Raw genomic sequence first — 18,324 nt, 5'->3', positions numbered from 1 at the left:
TCTAATTAACATCTTTTTCTTTTGTTTCCTTGTCTCCCAAGAATCAAACTGAAGCTGTAAAGCTCCATCTTTTACACTTCCTGTGTTTTATTTTGAAGTGTTGATCCATAAGAAGATATATTAGTTAGTTATATTATAGTTTCACATCTCCTCTCTCAGGCTTCTCTCTGCAGCTCTAGTAACAACAGGTCGGTGTCTTCATCATACTCCATCACATGGAGATGAAGCTCCAGAAAAAGCTAGTAAGTGGACCTTGAGTTGTTTTGTCAAACTTTGTTTTTCAAAGTAATTAAATAATATAATAATAAATCATTATTATAGTAGTAATAATAATAATAATAATAATAAAAAAACAAACTGACGACATCAATGTCAAACTGCAAGACAGAGTCTGAAGAACCAGGTTCATTTAAATCAACATTTTAATTGATTAATTTTTATTTTATTTTATTTTGGCGAGGTTCTTGCACAGCTCTGAGCCTCTCTTCTGATTGGCTGACTGTTTTCTGAGTGATCCAATAAAAATAAAGCAGATTTCAGGTAAAAACACTCAGAGAAACCAAATCCTGCAAGGTTTGGATGGTGGGTCCAGGTGGGCGGGGCTTGGTGACTGCTTTGTTGTGACATCACAAAGTTCCAGAAGTCCTGACGGCTGGTTTTAAGGCTCAGTTTCTGAATACAGGCTGTGTGCATTTCTCTGTGGACTGAGGCTTTGATACTTTCACAGTATTAATATAGAAGCTAGAGCTGATCTATAATCTATAATCACACTACACATGGACACAGACCTTTACACTGGAGGAGCTTTAAACACATTCAGATTCTGCAGTTGTGGCAGGTTTTCTACATATTAGAAGTGACTGAAACGATTCATAATTAATGTAATAAACAGCTGTACAACATGTTCTAGACTTCAGTCTGCAGTTTTACATCAGTGTCAGTCATATTGTGTGTTGAGCAAAATGCAGTTTGTGTTTCTGGTTTCAGACTCAGAGAAAAACAGATGAAATGTTTGTCGTAGTCGAGTCGTCCACAGCGTCTCAGTGAGGCTGGACTAACATGATTTTAACTTCGTCAAGTTTTCTACGGTGGCCCTGAAGCTCAAAACAAACAACCAGAAAACATCATATGAGCTGCTCATACTCACAACAGGAAGTGTTTCCAGGGGACACAATAAAGTGATGAACACAGCTGCGACGCACTTGTTGTTCAAAGCCTTTAACTTTGAAAGTCACAAAATATTTAACAGTGAGTGCATCGCAGCCTGGTTCATCACTTTATTGTGCCCCCTGGAAACACTTCCTGTTGTGTTGTGAGTACTTGCAGCTCATGTGATAAAGATGTTTTCTGGAGTTGTTGGTGTTTTGAGCTTCAGAGCCACCGTAGTTTTGAAAGAAGTAAAAGAACAAATAGAACTACAAAAAGAAGAATGTAAAATACAGTGAAGCAAAGATTCACTCATTAACATGAAGCACAAACTAATTAAAACATTATTATACATTTATTGTTGTGATTCAGAGTTTACCTGGTGAACGTCACCTGTCCCCAGGAGACAGAGTTATAGGAGTTTATAAAACCTGCAGCAAACAGCAGCGAGCTACAGAAACCTTCAGTGACATGATGAGGGAGGAGGGAAGGTGGAGGGTGGAGGAGGGAGGAGGGTGGAGGAGGAGGAGGAAGGTGGAGGAGGGAGGAGGGAGGAGGGAAGGTGGAGGGTGGAGGAGGGAGGAGGAGGAGGGAGGAGGAGGGAGGAGGAGGGAGGAGGAGGAGGAGGAAGGTGGAGGAGGGAGGAGGGAAGGTGGAGGGTGGAGGAGGGAGGAGGGTGGAGGAGGAGGAGGAAGGTGGAGGAGGGAGGAGGGAAGGTGGAGGGTGGAGGAGGGAGGAGGAGGAGGGGGAAGGTGGAGGGTGGAGGAGGGAGGAGGGTGGAGGAGGGAGGAGGAGGAGGTGGAGGAGGAGGAGGAGGAGGGGGAAGGTGGAGGAGGGAGGAGGAAGGTGGAGGAGGGAGGAGGAGGAGGAGGTGGAGGAGGGAGGAGGAAGGTGGAGGAGGGAGGAGGAAGGTGGAGGAGGGAGGAGGAGGGAGGAGGAGGGAGGAGGGTGGAAGAGGGTCCAGGATGGAGGATGGTCCAGTAGGGTTCAGGGTTGGGGGGTCAGTCCGTTCAGGATCTGCTCCGCGGGTCTGAAGGGGAAGTCGTGCTGAGCGACGCCCAGAGCCTTCATCCTCTCCGTACAGGTGTGCAGCAGCTGGTCGTACTCCTGCAGGTCACATGTTGAACTCATCACCGACCACGTGAAGCGACTGTCGCATGACGCCGAGCAGTGACCACGCTCACCTGAAAACTCACCTGACACTCTCGAGCCAGGTCCTCCTGTAAGCCGCTGATGGTCACCTGTTTACGCTCCAGGAGTTCCTGCGAGCAGCAGAAACACGTGACTCAGCAATATTTCAACCAATCACAGAGCGAGGTTTCACTCTTTGCTGAATTTTCAAAATAAAACGTCCTCGTAACTGTAAGACACACGTGTTCTCTGAAGATAAACAGCTCGGTGGCTGGATGTGGTTCCCGATCGGCCGTTTTTATTGTGTTGAAAAAAGTCTTAATTTACCCTGACCCTGACCCTTGACCCCTGACAGATTTAATGAGGGAAGTGGGATGAATTCCTTTCTGACCTGCTGACTCCCTGGAGAGGTCAGAGGTCATTCATGTTCATTTAGGACACAGATGTGGATATAGAATCGTACCTCCAGTTTGTTTGCGGCGCTGCTGGCGGCGGGTTGCCGGGTGGCGGCGAGCGCGGCGCAGAGCTGAGCCTCCTTCTTCTCCAGAGTCTCGGTCAGCGCCGCCAGCTTCCTCTCCAGCAGCAGCTCCTTCAGTCCGCTCCTCCGCTGCACCTCCACGACGGCCTCCGCCTGCTTCCTCAGCAGCTCGTCGCGCTCCTGCTGAACCTGACCACACCCACACGTTCACATCGGACGCCCGGCGGGCCGAGAGGAGGTCACGTGACAAACTGACCTTTTACCTTTTCAAAGGCCTGCAGCAGCAGCTCGTGCTCCACACTCAGATCCCTCAGCTCCTGCTCAGCGACCTTCACCTGAGCTCGGCTCGTCTGTCACACAGAGGAGGAGGAGCAACGTTTTAAGGCAGGTAGAAACAGCTGTTCGTCCTGCTCCATGTTTGATTTCACAAATGAACTTTTAGCTTCTTTTCTCTTCAGGAAACACGGAGCTCCAGGCTGCCGTCAGTCCCACCACAGATTCACTGAGCTGCAGTGAAGAATCTGACAACAAACTACAAGTGACTGAAGCTTTGGTTGGTCTCTCTCAGATTCCTGATCAGCTGTTTCATTAAATACTTCATTAGGGAACATAAGAAAATGACAGCTGCCAGAGTAAAGCAGCACGTCTTGCTGTTTCTTTGTCAGAAGCAGGAAACACTTTGCTGTGTTCCACCACATCAATCCAGAGATCAGTGTCACAGAGAACTGGACAACAACATGATGTTCATGGTTCCAGCAAAACTACCGGAGCATTACCTTAGAAGATCATAATTAATACGTTTGATTTTGTGTATGGATCTGAAGTTTCAGAGTGTGAAAATAAACTCGTGAGCGGCGAAATACTCGGCCGCTCTGTGCAGCGAACGCACCACCATCTTGGCCTTGGCCTGGTTGTAGTCCTGCAGCTGCTTCTGGAGCTCGGGCAGCTTGCGCTCGGCCTCCTGCAGAGACTCTCGCAGACGACTGTTCTCCTGCTGAGCGGCCGACAGATCTCTGTCCGCTCGCGCCTGCTGCTTCTGAACCTCTGCCAGTTCGTCCTGGAGACAAACACAAAGCAGGAAAATCCAGAGAAAACGACCTGAACCTGAACGTCACGCAGGAGGAAACGAGTCGGTTCATGTGACAGCAGCAGCTCTGGGCTCAGACGATTATCTCAGCTGTTACGTTACAAACAAACGACAGATGTGAGTGTTCACCAGGCAGAGAGTCTGAGGGAATGTTGGATTGTGGGAAATGTAGGATTTTTTTGTGTATTTTTTTTTAAAGCTGCAGGACGCTGTTTCCTACTGAGCACTCAAACCAAACATCAGCAGTGACACCAAACATCTGTAACTGAGAAGGGAAATCTTTTTTCTCGACCTGATGAACATAAATTAACATTAATTAACATTAATTAACACAGAATGTAATTCCACATCCAGACTGGAGACGTTCAAAGACACGACAGAGAGAAAAACTACATCGACACTTTCACAGCATTAACGTCCTCTAGTACGGCAGCGTGTTGTTGCCATGACAACAATAATGTATGATGACAGGTGTGTTTGTGTGTAAGGTGTGTGTGTTCAGTATCAGTGAGACCACGCCTCCAGCAGCACTTCACCTTCAGCGCCCTCTGATCCGTCAGCAGCTTGGTCTGAACAGCTGAGTAATACTCCTCGGCTCCTCTCAGAGCTCTGTCGTGATCCGCCATCAGAGTCGCCACGCGGCTTTTCATTCTGTCCTCCAGCTCGTTGACCTCCGCCCTCCGCTTCTTCCCCTCCGCCTCCGCCATCGACTGCGTCACCGTGTGATATTTGACCTCGATTTCTGTTGAAACAGCGACAGAAGGAAAGACAGTGGATTGGTGGTAGAGAGCGTGACAGCGGTGGCCTGGGTTTCCTGTCTCTCACTGACCCCGTCACAATAAAGTTAAAAATGACTTGGAAAGATTTAGTGAGGTTAATGTAAATTCCAACATTGGTACCAAGATTCAACGTGTACTGATGTGGTGATGATGTCACAGCAGAAACGTCCCTCTGATCAGACGTGATCAGGTCTGACCAGTAGGGGCCCGGGTTTCCTCACCTCTGATTCGCCGGTCGTAGTCGTTGGTCAGCTCCATCAGCTCCACCTGGTGTTTCTGTGGAGCAGTGACAGGAAACACTTGTAGGAATGAAACAGGAAGCAGCTGCAGTGCACGGATGAAGCAGGACTCACCAGTTTGAGCTCCTTGATGCAGCTGTCGTTGTGGAGCTTCTTCTCTCGGAGCTCCGCCTCCAGGCCCTGCACGTCCCTCTGCAGCTCCAGCTCTGACCGGGTGTGCTGGTTCTGGATCAGCGAGGCGGAGGCCACGCCGTCCGTCTTCAGCTCGGAGACGGCGTTGTGGTGTTCGAACAGGACGTGCTTCAGCTTCTGCTTGTACACCTGGACACCAGTGTCCAGCAGACAGAGTCAGTTCACCTCAGTGCATCACTCTGATGTAAAGTCTGTTTCACTCTGAGCTTCGTTCACTGGACGAGAGTCTCAGCGAGGCTCCGACACTCAGATCCGTCAGTATCAAACTGTGTGTGTGTGTGTGTGTGTGTGTGTGTGTGTGTGTGTGTGTAGCTCACAGTGATCTCCACTCGGTGGCGCTCCTCCGCCTCCTCTCTCTCCCTGCTTCTGTTCCTCAGCTCGGCCTTCGTCTCCTCCAGGTTCCTCTTGGAGATTTCCCAGAATGCCTGGATCTTGTCCCGCTCCAGCTGGAAGTAGCTCCTCTCCTCCCGCTCTCGGTCCAGCTCCTCCCGGAGGCGAACGATGTGCTCCTCCAGCTGCAGGGGGGGGGGGGGGGGTGAATTATAGTTAGAATCTATAATCTACACTGAACAATATAAACACAACAGTTTTATTTTTGCTCTATTTTTCATGAGTTGAAATAAAAGATGGAGGACCTGTTTATGTTTTGTTTTCTTCTCCTTTGAGAAGATCATCCACCCACCTGACAGGTGACTGATCCTGACTGAGCCTGACTGATCCTGACTGATCCTGACAAAGGAGAAATGCTCACTAACACGGTTTTTGTGTCATTAGACAAAGTCTTTTATTTCATCTTATGAAAACTGGGAGCAAAAACAAAAGTGTTGTGTTCCTGGTTCATAGTTGTTTATGGTTGTTTATGGTTACGTTGTATTTTTGGTCAGTGTATAAATATTCAGACATTTTTTATCTGAAAACTCCTGGACACCTGATGTTTCCTCAGGTGTCCACATCACACATCACTGGCTTCTCTTACATCCAGGTGTGAGACTCAGGTGAGCTCAGAGGAACAGCAGGTGAGACATGCACAGTGCAGCAACGTCACAGTGAAGGAACAATAAATAAAACAAACACATTTATGAGAGAAACACCTTCGACAGAATATTAATAATATAAAGTGGAACTAAAGGATTTAAATTGATCTATTTAAGCCAATTTTTGACCTGGTCCTTGGACATCTCCTCCGTCGACAGACCGTCCACCACCGCGGAGGACCTCCCCTTCCCGGCCTTCTTGCCTTTAGTCTTCGGCGGCTGCAACAGAAAGCGACATGTCTGCTGCTGCTGTCTGGCTGGTGCTAAGCTAACAAGCTAACACACAGCTAACCGTTGCTCCACACAAGTCAGCGCGGTAAAAAGCCGCGGATGAACCCGAGACGTTACTCACCATCGTGAGGCCGAGAGCGGATTCACACAGCGACGGCACAGAGAGGGAGAGAGAGAGAGAGAGAGAGAGAGAGAGAGAGAGAGAGAGAGAGAGAGAGGGAGAGAGAGAGGGAGAGAGAGAGAGACAAGCTAAACTGAGAGCCGTTAGCTAGCTGAGCCGTTAGCTAGCTGAGCCCATGGAAACAAGAGCCGCTGCCATGGCAACGTCACGTGACCGCCTGAAACTTTTTTTTTTCCAAATTAAACTTTATTTAATGAAATCCTGCTTCTTCTTCTTTTTTTTTAAATCCGCATTCCAAAATAAGGCTAAGACAATAAATACATTTTAAAAAATAATAAAGTTTGACAATAATAAATAATAAAACAATAAAATATATAATAATAATTTTATATAATAAAAATTAAATATTAATAAATTATAGGATAATTTACGTATTAAAACGCATTAACAGTATTTATAGCTTTTTTATTAGTGACTTATTCATTGAATTATTTTACTTTACTTGAGAATTTCCATTTTATGACACGTTATACTTTCAGTTCACCTCAATGCAAAACACATGAAGAGCTTATAAAATATAAGTAGTTATTGTAGTTGGTTTTAGATTAATTTACCCAACAGTACATATAATTAGAGATGAGTAATGATTACTAATCGATTAGTTGATCCTCAGAAGATTAAAACCATTTTAATAACTGGTTTGTCAGATTAAGAACATTCCAATAATTTCATTAAACCAGCTTCACAAAACCTGGAACTTTTCCTCGTCTTAAATCAATACACTGAATCATTCTGAGGTTTAGACAATCAGAACAATCAACAGTGTATCACTATTATCTGACAGTTACTCAATTCATTCATTGTGGAGATCTTCAGTCCAATAAAAATGAAAGAATCAGCTTCACCTCAACCAATTACAACAGTAAGACGCTGTTTACACATTAATGCAGGAGTGATAATAATCTGATAATATGATAATAACAATATAACAGTCAGAGGAGTATTTTTATCTGAAGACTTCCTCCTGCTCCACTGATTCAGATGTCAAACAGAGTTTACTGCTGCAGGACTCGAGACCGAACATGTGAAGTTACTGTGGTCAGTGAACACCACATGAAATGACAGAATAACCCACATCCCTGTTTAAAGATATACACCTTTAATATGGTTACAACAGCACAACAACAGAGTCAGATGGTGACAGGAAATACAAACATTATTATCACAATATTTATAGAAAGGGTTTGAAAAATAATAATAACTTTTAACTTAGTTTATTGTAAATTTTTTGTCAAATAAAATCTTTATGTTCCTTTGCTGCTTGTTTGGACGAATAATAATGGTTTGTTTGGACAATATACTCTTTTACCTGCGTAAACTACATCCCCCATGGTGCATCAGTGGCCTTTTGATTTTTTATGTTGGACTTAAATTTGTTTGAAAGACAAATAGCCACTACAACGTTGTTAGTCCTGGTGTATCTATATGTGGAGATGTGACAGTTTGTGACAGTTTGTGTTTCTGTCTGTTTCTGCAACGAAGAAGAAAGAAGGATTTTGTGTCTGTCAGCAGTTTCTGCTTCTGTCCGTCAGATCAGTGTGTGTGACAGTCAGCAGAGAAGTGGTTAATAACCTTCCTGTCGGCCTCAAACTTGACTGTTTTCAAATGTTTTTACATCAGAAATCTGCTTTTCTTTCACATAATCACCTGAAAATAACACGGATGGTTCCTTACTACAATTTCTGTCACTTTCTGTCTGTCAGTCTCTCTGTCTGTCTGTCTGTTTATCTGTCTGTCTGTCTGTCTGTCTGATTATCTGTCTGTCTGTCTGTCTGATTATCTGTCTGTCTGTCTGTCTGTCTGTTTATCTGTCTGTCTGTCTGTCTGTCTGTCTATTTATCTGTCTGTCTGTCTGTCTGTCTGTCTGTTTATCTGTCTGTCTGTCTGTCTGTCTGATTATCTGTCTGTCTGTCTGTCTGTCTGTCTGTCTATTTATCTGTCTGTCTGTCTGTCTGTCTGTCTGTTTATCTGTCTGTCTGTCTGTCTGTCTGATTATCTGTCTGTCTGTCTGTCTGTTTATCTGTCTGTCTGTCTGTCTGTCTGTCTATTTATCTGTTGTCTGTCTGTCTGTCTGTCTGTTTATCTGTCCGTCTGTCTGTCTGTCTGTCTGATTATCTGTCTGTCTGTCTGTCTGTCTGATTATCTGTCTGTCTGTCTGTCTGTCTGTTTATCTGTCTGTCTGTCTGTCTGTCTATTTATCTGTTGTCTGTCTGTCTGTCTCTCTGTCTGTCTGTCTGATTATTTGTCTGTCTGTCTGTCTGTCTGATTATCTGTCTGTTTGTCTGTCTGTCTATTTATCTGTCTGTCTGTCTGTCTGATTATCTGTCTGTCTGTCTGTCTGTCTGTCTGTCTGATTATCTGTCTGTCTGTCTGTCTGTTTATCTGTCTGTCTGTCTGTCTGTCTGTCTATTTATCTGTCTGTCTGTCTGTCTCTCTGTCTGTCTGTCTGATTATCTGTCTGTCTGTCTGTCTGTCTGTCTGTCTGATTATCTGTCTGTCTGTCTGTCTCTCTGTCTGTCTGTCTGATTATCTGTCTGTCTGTCTGTCTGTGGATTCTGGGCCAGAGAATACACACCCTCCTCACCCCGTCCTTCCCTGTTGCTCTTGGTAACGGTGCTGTACAGAGCGGTGTTTGTGGGGGTGGGGGTGGGGGTGGGGGTGGGGGGGTCTGTCGTTGCTATGACAGTGGACCAGTAGTAGGGACTCTCCACATCTGGCTGCAGGCTGCCGTCCTCGATCTCCTCGTAGATCCCCTCCGTCACAGGCGTGTCGGGGCCGCTGCGTCTCCTCTCTGAGCACCGCCTCAGCGTCACCACGGCTACCAGCACCAGAGCGCCACCTATAACCGACCCGACAGGTATCATCCACAGGTGTGAGGGCTGGTCCTCTGTGCCGCTCCCTCCTGGACCCACAGCGTTGTCCCTGTGTGTGACTGGTACTTCACCTTGTGTGGGCGCCACCATGTTGGGCTCGGAGGTCACGTTCAGATATATTGGTTTATTGTTGCAGAAATACATGGACTCATCAGAGACCTGGACGCTGCGTATGACCAGTGAATTATCTCCCGGGGAATCGTAGCGTTCCTCACAGCTTTCCTTGTGGCCATTTTTGATAGTGACGAGAACCACCTTCTCCCCGTGTCTCACACGCCACCACGTCACATCTCCACTTCCTGTTGCGTGAGGGCAGGGCAGTGTGGCGTCCGTGTTCTGCTGCACAGTCTTTGCGGGAACATCTGGAAATAGACAGGCAGCTGTAAGAAACGGGCCGTGATACATGTGGTTGTCCTGGACACGATGTCTCAGCAACTCCTTCAAGGAACTTCTTCAAAATTTACACAAACATTCACTTGGACTCAAGGATGAACTGACTGGACTTTGGTGGTCAAAGGTCAAAGGTCAGTGTGACCTCACAAAACACCTTTTAGCCGTTACTCAAGAAGCAATCATGACAAAATTTCACACAAATAGTTCAAATAAGAGTTTAGTACGTGAAGGTGTTCAGTGTCTAATTTACCAGCTGTTACTCTCCTGCAGTCGGTTTTATGGACGTGATTCACACAGTGAAACTCAGTAAATCAGTTCTATGACAGTTGATGTTGGGTCAGTGAACGCAGCGTGGTGTAAAACACACTGAGCAAACCTTAAATACAACACATGACTTTTTACTTTTCTGTTTTTAAAGAAGCAGCAGAGGAAACATTTCTGTCTGTAAGACGTACCGATCGTCCTCATGCACAACAGACCATCACAAACACAATGAATTAAATTCATTGATCCTGGTCCAGGATTTCAGTCCCTGAAGGAGCTCAGTGTTTCTTCCTTCACTGAAGCTTCTGTCATGACGACGTCTGTTGTTTCCCAGTTTCAGCTGAAGGTTCTTGTTCTCTTATTTTTTTTATTTAGAATTCTTATTTCTATTTTATCTTATTAAACTTTTTCCTCTGTCTTTAAATGGATTTACTTACTGGAGGCGAGAGAGAGGCGTCCAGCCGAGAGGAGGAAGAGGATAAGCAGCATCTGTGCAGCCTGAGGACGCTCGCCGTGTGGCGGGATGAAACCACAGTCTGGTTTATCTAAGAGGAACTCACACTGTGACTAAGAGGTGGAAATGAAGCGTGAGTAAAGACTCAAACAACAAAATCAATTCTCACACGTTGTGGTTTTCACTGCTCAGCTTTATTTCAGAGAATATTACATTGAACCTGCCTCCAAAACACAGTTGTTTAAATACAGTCTCTTATTTACAGTGTGTGGACGTGTCAGCGGCGCTGTGACTTGTCTGCGCCGGTCGGCTGACTGATCTTTGACAGATCCCCGAAAGATGCCGTGGCCGAGCCTCGCTTCGCGGGTCTGGACTGAGGAGGGAAAAAACCACAGAACACAACATTAAAGGAGGAAACGCAGCAGTGGTGCGTTTAATGTCTGTGGTTATTTTGAATAATCAGAAACAGAAACTCAAACTGTGCCAACGTAAAATTAAAGAACATAATCATCCTGCCCAAACCATTTGATAGACAGTTGAACTCTGGGAATTGTAGTGCAGAAACACCAAGGACCAAGATTTGATGTTTTAAGAAGCACAGCCGCAAACTCCTCCCCTTTCTGAGTAAAAACATGGCGGCTGAGTGATTCATGTAGAACCTAAAGCTGGATTTATACTGAGTGTTTAGGCTCTGAGCCTCTCTTCTGATTGGCTGATTGTTTGCTGAGTGATCCAATAAAAATAAAGCAGATTTCAGGTAAAAACACTCAGAGAAACCAAATCCTGCAAGGTTTGGATGGTGGGTCCAGGTGGGCGGGGCTTGGTGACTGCTTTGTTGTGACATCACAAAGTTCCAGAAGTCCTGACGGCTGGTTTTAAGGCTCAGTTTCTGAATACAGGCTGTGTGCATTTCTCTGTGGACTGAGGCTTTGATACTTTCACAGTATTAATATAGAAGCTAGAGCTGATCTATAATCTATAATCACACTACACATGGACACAGACCTTTACACTGGAGGAGCTTTAAGGAGAAACACAGCAAATCCAGGAATATAACAAATACAGAAACACATGCAACAAGTATTGCTACACCGGGAGTGAGGAGGAAGTGAAACAACATTACAGAGAAATTTATTTCTACTCAGGCGAATAAAAGTTGACAGTGAATTTATTAAAAAATACAATCCATAATGTTCATTTAAAATAAAGGGAAATGTAGTTTAGACTGCGCTGCCTCTGTTAATGATTGTTCATATATAAGTCATGTATTTATCAGGGCTGCAGCTTCTCATGTCCATTCTTTTATCTGACTGAAGAACCTGTGCTGAGCCCGTATTCACGGCACCTGGACATCAGGTGTCACACCTGTCTCACCTGTGACTCGTGAGGCTTCCAGCCAATCATGTAGAGGATCTCGAAGGTGGCGGGAACGGAGCCGTCCTCGTCACCATACATCTCTGAAACATTTCACACAGACATGGACATCGTTCAGCGGCCGTCAGAGATACAGGAAGTTCAATCAGAACATTCGACCTGACACGTGAACGTTAGCGGGAAGGTCGGGGGTGACGTGGGGGTGTGTGAGGTCGTCGTATACAGTTGGTACGTTATTCTGATCAGCGAGGAAGTTTTAAAGACGCCACTGAAACAATCCAACATCTGTTTAAATGAAGCTTCAGCTCTTTCCTTTGGCTCTACATTTTCAACCGCTGAACTACCGTGTTCCTACGCACAAGCACCTATGGAGCGCATTGTATCACGCCGCAGGTCAGCTGAGCCAATCAGGAAGTAGTGCCAAAGGACAGAGCTGTTGAAGATAAAGATGAAAATCTTCTACATGAAGCTTCATTTAAACAGATGTTGGATTGTTTTTTAAAAGTGTCTAAAACAGGTGTTTTCTGGTGGCCCCGCCCACAGCAGCTCATCACTCTGACACTCTGCAGGTGTCCTCGGTCAGCCTTCCTATCTGACACCGCGCTGATCACAATCTACTGCAGGTAACGAACCGACTATATATGACGACCTCACACCCCCCCACGTCAGAACACCTGAACTGTCCCTTTAATGTTTCTCCATTAAACTGAACACGACACTCTCTTCTTCGCTGGTTGACTAAGACGGACTGAGTCTGAGCTGCAGCTCGTTTCTCAGAAAGAGGAAGTTAAATCACAGGAAGTGTTTTTATTCTCAGCTGATGCGTCATTGTTGATTCTGATGAACAAAAAGCAGCAGGTCAGATTTAAAACAGGAAACAGGGAACTCTGAGTAACGACTAACAATACCTTTATAAATGGCTGCTGCTGCCAACACGCTGTCTCTGTGCAGCAGCGACCTCCTGTTCCACGCACAGTTGCTCTCGCCCATTCCTGCAGAGACCGACGCCCACATCACTGTCACATCAGCTCACACACACACTGATACACTCACTGATACACTCACTGATACACACACTGATACACACACTGATACACACACTGATACACACACACACACACACACTGATACACTCACACACACACACTGATACACACACTGATACACTCACTGACACACACACTGACACACACACTGATACACACACACTGATACACACACTGACACACACACACACACACACTGATACACACACACTGATACACACACTGATACACTCACTGACACACACACTGACACACACACTGATACACTCACTGATACACACACTGACACACACACACACACACACTGATACACACACACACTGATACACACACTGATACACACACTGATACACACACTGATACACACATCACTGATACACACACTGACACACACTGATACACACACTGATACACACACTGATACACACACACTGACACACACTGATACACACTGATACACACACTGACACACACACTGATACACACACACTGATACACACACACTGACACACACACTGATACACACACACTGACACACACACTGATACACACACTGACACACACACACTGATACACACACACTGACACACACTGATACACACACACTGATACACACACACTGACACACACACTGATACACACACACACACACTGATACACACACTGACACACACACTGACACACACACTGATACACCCACACTGATACACACACACTGACACACACACTGATACACACACACTGACACACACACTGATACACACTGACACACACACACTGATACACACACACTGACACACACTGATACACACACACTGATACACACACACTGACACACACACTGATACACACACACACACACTGATACACACACTGACACACACACACTGATACACACACACTGACACACACACTGATACACACACTGATACACACACACTGACACACACACTGATACACACACTGATACACACACACTGACACACACACTGATACACACATCACTGTCACATCAGCTCACACACACACTGATACACACTGATACACACTGATACACACACACACACACACACTGATACACACACTCACACTGATACACACACACTGATACACACACTGATACACACACACACTGATACACACACTGATACACACACTGATACACACAGACACACACACTGATACACACACTGATACACACACTCACACTGATACACACACACACACTCACTGACACACAGACACACACACACTCTGTGACACTCTCACACACACACACACACTGACACACTCACACTGACTCACTCACACACACACACACACACACACTGTGTTGTACCTTGTAAGTCAGTCATGACCTCGATGATTCCTGGATATTGAACCTGAACTTCATCAATATCCTGCAACACAAACACAATCGTTCGACTCTAAAAACACAATTCATTAATATTTCACAACAAAGTTTTATTGTCTCTAAAGATGTGATGATGCTTTCTTTCATAAATGTTCATAAAATATTTCTTTTAAAACTTTGTCTTTTATGAACCTAATCTAACGGACTGTGGTTCACATATTATATTTATGTGTGTAAACACACACATATATATATATATATATTATATATATGTGTTTACACATATATAATATATATATATATATGTGTGTGTTTACACACACACATATATATATATATATTATATTTATTTATTACATATATTCAGTTGTAGCAGATGTTTGTTTTTGAAGCAGCTGCTTGTGTCCGTCTGTGTGCAGGTCAGGGGTTAAAGGTCGTGTCTTTCGGTGGGTTTATCTCACCACAGTGAGCATGTTGAAGCCCGCCTGGCCCAGCAGGTTGCCCAGGTCGGTGACGGCGGTGTAGGGGGAGACGTGGGGGGAGAAGCCCCCCTCCCTCTCAGTCTCGGCGAGCTGGAGGGAACACCTGAGCTCGTAGAGCGTCTCCCCGCCCACCATCGCCCCGATGAAGACCCCGTCCGGCTTCAGCACCTGGTGGATCTGCGGAGAGGGGTCACAGGGGGCGGTTACTGAGAGTGAGGTCACACTGATCACCTTTATAGATCATCTATATCTGGACACTGGAGACCAACACCAGCATCAGAGCTGCAGTTTGCTAAAAGGACAATTTACAACTAGAATCACTTGCTCGTGGTCGTATCCCTCCGCCACTCAGACTAGTTCCAGCTCACTTCCTGTTTATCCAGAGTCAGAGAGAATATGAACCATTTGTGTGAAAGTTTGTCATAATTGCTGTGAACTCTTGAGTAATGGCTAAAAAGTGATTTGTGAGGTCACACTGACCTTTGACCTATAGCCACAAAAATCTAATCAGTTCACCCCTGAGTCCAGGTGAATGTTTGAGCCAAATTTAAAGAAGTTAAGTCAAGGTGTTACTGAGACATCGTGTCCATGAGACGGACCAACGGACAACCTGAAACCAAAATGGCCGCCGCTCTGACTGTCGCTGGTGTGGAGGAATGAAAAGCACAGACATCTCCTAGTTAAGGTTAATTCATTAATTCATCAAGTCATTAAATCATGATCACAGACGGAAAAACAAGAAAACACAAAGCTCTCGTGTGAAAAACCAACTGTTCTAACTTGGTAAGAACAAATAGTTTAGTAGGATCTCATTGCTGAAAGTAGTTTTTTCAGGACCTTGAACTCATCATGTAAAGTTCGAGGAGAGAACAGAACTGTTGCTGCGTCCCACATTTTTCAGCGTCAGTAAACAAGACACCTGAGGAGACTCATCCTGGCTTGATGTTGCACAGGAAACAGAGAGTGTGAACCTGCGCCCTCTAGTGGCCGGTGGTCAGAAGGACACAAGTGTTTGTATTGTGCATGAACCTTCTCTCACCTGTTTGAGAGCACCTGGCAGGTCGTTGATCCAGTGCAGGCTGAAAGAGCAGAGAACAGATTAAACACCAACGAAGAAGAGTTTAAAAGCCCCTGACCAAAAATACACATGTTGAAGAAACTATACACAAATGTAATATATGTACATAAATCAAACTTCCATGTATCTATAAAATAAAAACATGTAAAAATGATTTATAAAACCTATTAGAAAGTTTCATATACAGATATACAGAATACATCTACCACATACAAATATATATAGCTATGTTTGTGTTTGTATGTTTATACTATAGACTCATTTTACTGGGGGTAGCTCATCAATGTTATAAACTTACAGTATTTCTTCATATATCCAGAGGATGTATAAATGTGATAATAATATATAGGTGACATATATGGCATCATCTCTATTGTTATACACATATATGTCACACATCACATATATCACATTTCTGTATGAGCAGTGAACCACAGGATGGAAACTTAAATTGGTGTGTACAAGTGTCTGTGAACGCCACACGGACACGACGGTGTCAGTCACCTCAGGCTGCTCACCACCAGGTCGAAGGTGTTTTCTTTAAACGGCAGAAACTCCTCATCAGCCAGGACGCAGGTGGTGGGGATCTCCGTCCGTCTGCTCTGCTTCTGCAGGTCAGAGCCACAGAGCGGTTAAAGCATGAACGTACATCAGCAGCATCACGTGTCGCTGTTTACTGTGTCTTCATCATCGCTCACCAGAGTCTTCTCTGAGACGTCGGTGAGGAACAGACGCTCCACGACGTCCTGAAACACAGACACAGAGTCATCCAGGTGATTTCAGCTGCTCAAGACAGTTTGAAATCTGACGCACAGTGAACAGACTGTACTTTGTTTAAATGCTCTGCAATGTGACTTTTTCCACCGCCGATGTCCAACGCCAGGGGAAACGTCCTGAGAAGACAGGAAGAGAGAATGTCAATCAATCAAACTTTATTTATATATTATTCATACAACCAAGTGCTTTACAAGTGACGGACAGGATGTAAACAAAGGACTGGGACACTAATGCAAAGATGCAATAAATACAATTATTAAACGCAACAGAAAATTTGAACATTACAATAATAATAATAATAATTATACAACACTATATAAAGCCAGGCTGCACAGATTGGTTTTTAATTTACATTTAAATAACATCAGCATCAACCCAGACTCTCTGTGGACTGGACTGTGTTAAACATGGATCCAGCTGTCGTCATGAACTCACCTCGCAATGTCATAGACCCGATCAGCCACTCGACTGCCAACCTGCAAACAAACACAGGAGGCATAAACCTTTATTTATTTCATAGCTGTGTTTATTTATTTATTTAATATTGATTAAAATGGTATCTCAGTGACACAAATTGGACCAAAGACCCCAGTCTGTTAGGATTATGTCCCAGGAGCCCCCATAAAGAAAAGTCCAACATGAACGACCACATAGGTCGTTTTTTTTTAACCTTCTGATGGAGGAGTGTCCTGACGTAGAGCCCCTACTGGGGCAGGTGTACGGGACCTTGGTTGTCATGGTTACACGTGTTCTTTTTACGTTTTCAACTAATTAATATCACGTTGACATCTCCTCTGTTGCTGCTTGTTGTGTTGTGTGTAGCTGCCCTCCCTCTGTGAGTGAATTCTTCTTCTCTGGTTTATACCTCGTCCCTCAGGTAGTCGTACTGGTGACCGTCCTGCAGCGTCGCGGCCCAGTTCTTCTGCCTCTTCTTCATCTCCCTGTTGAACACATTCATGGGGCCCCTGCCCGTCACTGCCAGTCCTCTGCTGGGGGGCTCAGACCTCGGGCCAGCCCGGAGTCTGCAGGAGGGGGACGAGATCCGGCTCCAGCTGCCCGAGGGGGCCGCAGCAGGAGCGGATCCGGGTGTGTGCAGCCTCTGCAGGACTCTCCCACACACTCTGCTGCTCATGGTGCTGTTCGGAGCTCCGGGTCACAACTACAGACAATCACAGCACTGAACAACATCCGAGGTGACTTCTTCCTGTCCTCCACAGTGAATGACCTCAGGAAGAGGAGGAGGGAAAAGGTGGAACTGGATTCTGATGGGCTCACTGAAAACTGTGGAACTGGATCTCAGCCAGGAACTGGACTAAAAATGAAAAAACTAAAACTAAAAACTGTTCACAGTTTTCTACGGAAGCGTAATGTATTAAATTATTTAATTATGCAATTTTAAAAAATCGGCAGAATTTTTTTTTTAAGAAAAGTTTTCTAAAATCCTCAGATTTTCTAAATTAATAATCTCATTAATTCAGAAAAAAATTCAAAGTCTGGATTTTTTGTCAGAAAAAGGGTTTCTTAAAAAATAGAAATAAAATAGCTGCTCTGTTTTTTCTGAATTAAAGAGATAATAATCCCAGAATTCTGAGATAATTTCTCCGATCTTGTAATGGTCTATTTTGTAATTATCTTGTTAAATAATATTTTCTGAAGTGAATGCATTACGTTTCCGTAGACACTGACTAAAAACTAAAATCTAAAAAAACTAAAACTATTTTTTTCCTTTCA

The 18,324-nt window shown here is 44.7% G+C and overlaps 3 protein-coding genes across 4 annotated transcripts; all 3 read right to left on the bottom strand.

The window, feature by feature from the left end:
• Positions 1 to 2,025: 2,025 nt before the first annotated feature.
• Positions 2,026 to 6,590, bottom strand: LOC130166884 (dynein regulatory complex subunit 4-like). Its single transcript, XM_056372721.1, has 11 exons — positions 6,439 to 6,590; positions 6,216 to 6,305; positions 5,370 to 5,567; positions 4,975 to 5,181; positions 4,843 to 4,897; positions 4,379 to 4,584; positions 3,645 to 3,812; positions 3,019 to 3,105; positions 2,741 to 2,944; positions 2,343 to 2,408; positions 2,026 to 2,253 (listed from the first exon to the last, which is right to left on the bottom strand). The coding sequence occupies exons 1-11, from the start codon at positions 6,439 to 6,441 to the stop codon at positions 2,134 to 2,136; spliced, it is 1,404 nt and encodes a 467-aa protein (XP_056228696.1). The 5' UTR covers positions 6,442 to 6,590; the 3' UTR covers positions 2,026 to 2,133.
• A 1,971-nt stretch (positions 6,591 to 8,561) lies between these two features.
• Positions 8,562 to 10,526, bottom strand: LOC130166896 (uncharacterized). 2 transcript variants are annotated; one of them, XM_056372740.1, is made up of 2 exons: positions 10,466 to 10,526; positions 8,562 to 9,733 (listed from the first exon to the last, which is right to left on the bottom strand). In XM_056372740.1, the coding sequence occupies exons 1-2, from the start codon at positions 10,515 to 10,517 to the stop codon at positions 8,985 to 8,987; spliced, it is 801 nt and encodes a 266-aa protein (XP_056228715.1). In that variant the 5' UTR covers positions 10,518 to 10,526; the 3' UTR covers positions 8,562 to 8,984. The 2 variants fall into 2 exon arrangements, with proteins under 2 accessions (XP_056228715.1, XP_056228714.1); XM_056372739.1 differs by lacking the exon at positions 10,466 to 10,526 and adding an exon at positions 10,220 to 10,306.
• Positions 10,527 to 10,654: 128 nt separating this feature from the next.
• On the bottom strand, positions 10,655 to 17,827 carry ndufaf5 (NADH:ubiquinone oxidoreductase complex assembly factor 5). Its single transcript, XM_056372735.1, has 11 exons — positions 17,459 to 17,827; positions 17,029 to 17,069; positions 16,646 to 16,709; positions 16,515 to 16,562; positions 16,321 to 16,424; positions 15,778 to 15,817; positions 14,718 to 14,915; positions 14,242 to 14,302; positions 12,765 to 12,848; positions 11,857 to 11,939; positions 10,655 to 10,855 (listed from the first exon to the last, which is right to left on the bottom strand). The coding sequence occupies exons 1-11, from the start codon at positions 17,723 to 17,725 to the stop codon at positions 10,760 to 10,762; spliced, it is 1,086 nt and encodes a 361-aa protein (XP_056228710.1). The 5' UTR covers positions 17,726 to 17,827; the 3' UTR covers positions 10,655 to 10,759.
• Positions 17,828 to 18,324: the final 497 nt, after the last annotated feature.

This window comes from Seriola aureovittata, chromosome 3, assembly GCF_021018895.1.
Source record: "Seriola aureovittata isolate HTS-2021-v1 ecotype China chromosome 3, ASM2101889v1, whole genome shotgun sequence".
NCBI classification, from domain to species: Eukaryota; Metazoa; Chordata; class Actinopteri; order Carangiformes; family Carangidae; genus Seriola; species Seriola aureovittata.
This window is presented reverse-complemented; position numbering and strand designations above follow the sequence as displayed.

What these genes read in the sequence shown, in the direction of transcription:
- LOC130166884 (XM_056372721.1), bottom strand. An exon ending in GCATCAAGGAGCTCAAACTG is followed by an intron (nt 4,898 to 4,974) that starts GTGAGTCCTGCT and finishes ACTGCTCCACAG; the next exon opens with AAACACCAGGTGGAGCTGAT. An exon ending in AGGCCAAGGCCAAGATGGTG is followed by an intron (nt 3,106 to 3,644) that starts GTGCGTTCGCTG and finishes TCTGTGTGACAG; the next exon opens with ACGAGCCGAGCTCAGGTGAA.
- LOC130166896 (XM_056372740.1), bottom strand. Translation starts at nt 10,517, where the DNA reads ATGCTGCTTATCCTCTTCCTCCTCTCGGCTGGACGCCTCTCTCTCGCC. An exon ending in ACGCCTCTCTCTCGCCTCCA is followed by an intron (nt 9,734 to 10,465) that starts GTAAGTAAATCC and finishes GTCTATTTCCAG; the next exon opens with ATGTTCCCGCAAAGACTGTG.
- ndufaf5 (XM_056372735.1), bottom strand. Translation starts at nt 17,725, where the DNA reads ATGAGCAGCAGAGTGTGTGGGAGAGTCCTGCAGAGGCTGCACACACCC. An exon ending in ACGACTACCTGAGGGACGAG is followed by an intron (nt 17,070 to 17,458) that starts GTATAAACCAGA and finishes GTTTGTTTGCAG; the next exon opens with GTTGGCAGTCGAGTGGCTGA. An exon ending in GGAAGCCTCACGAGTCACAG is followed by an intron (nt 10,856 to 11,856) that starts GTGAGACAGGTG and finishes TTCCCTCCTCAG; the next exon opens with TCCAGACCCGCGAAGCGAGG.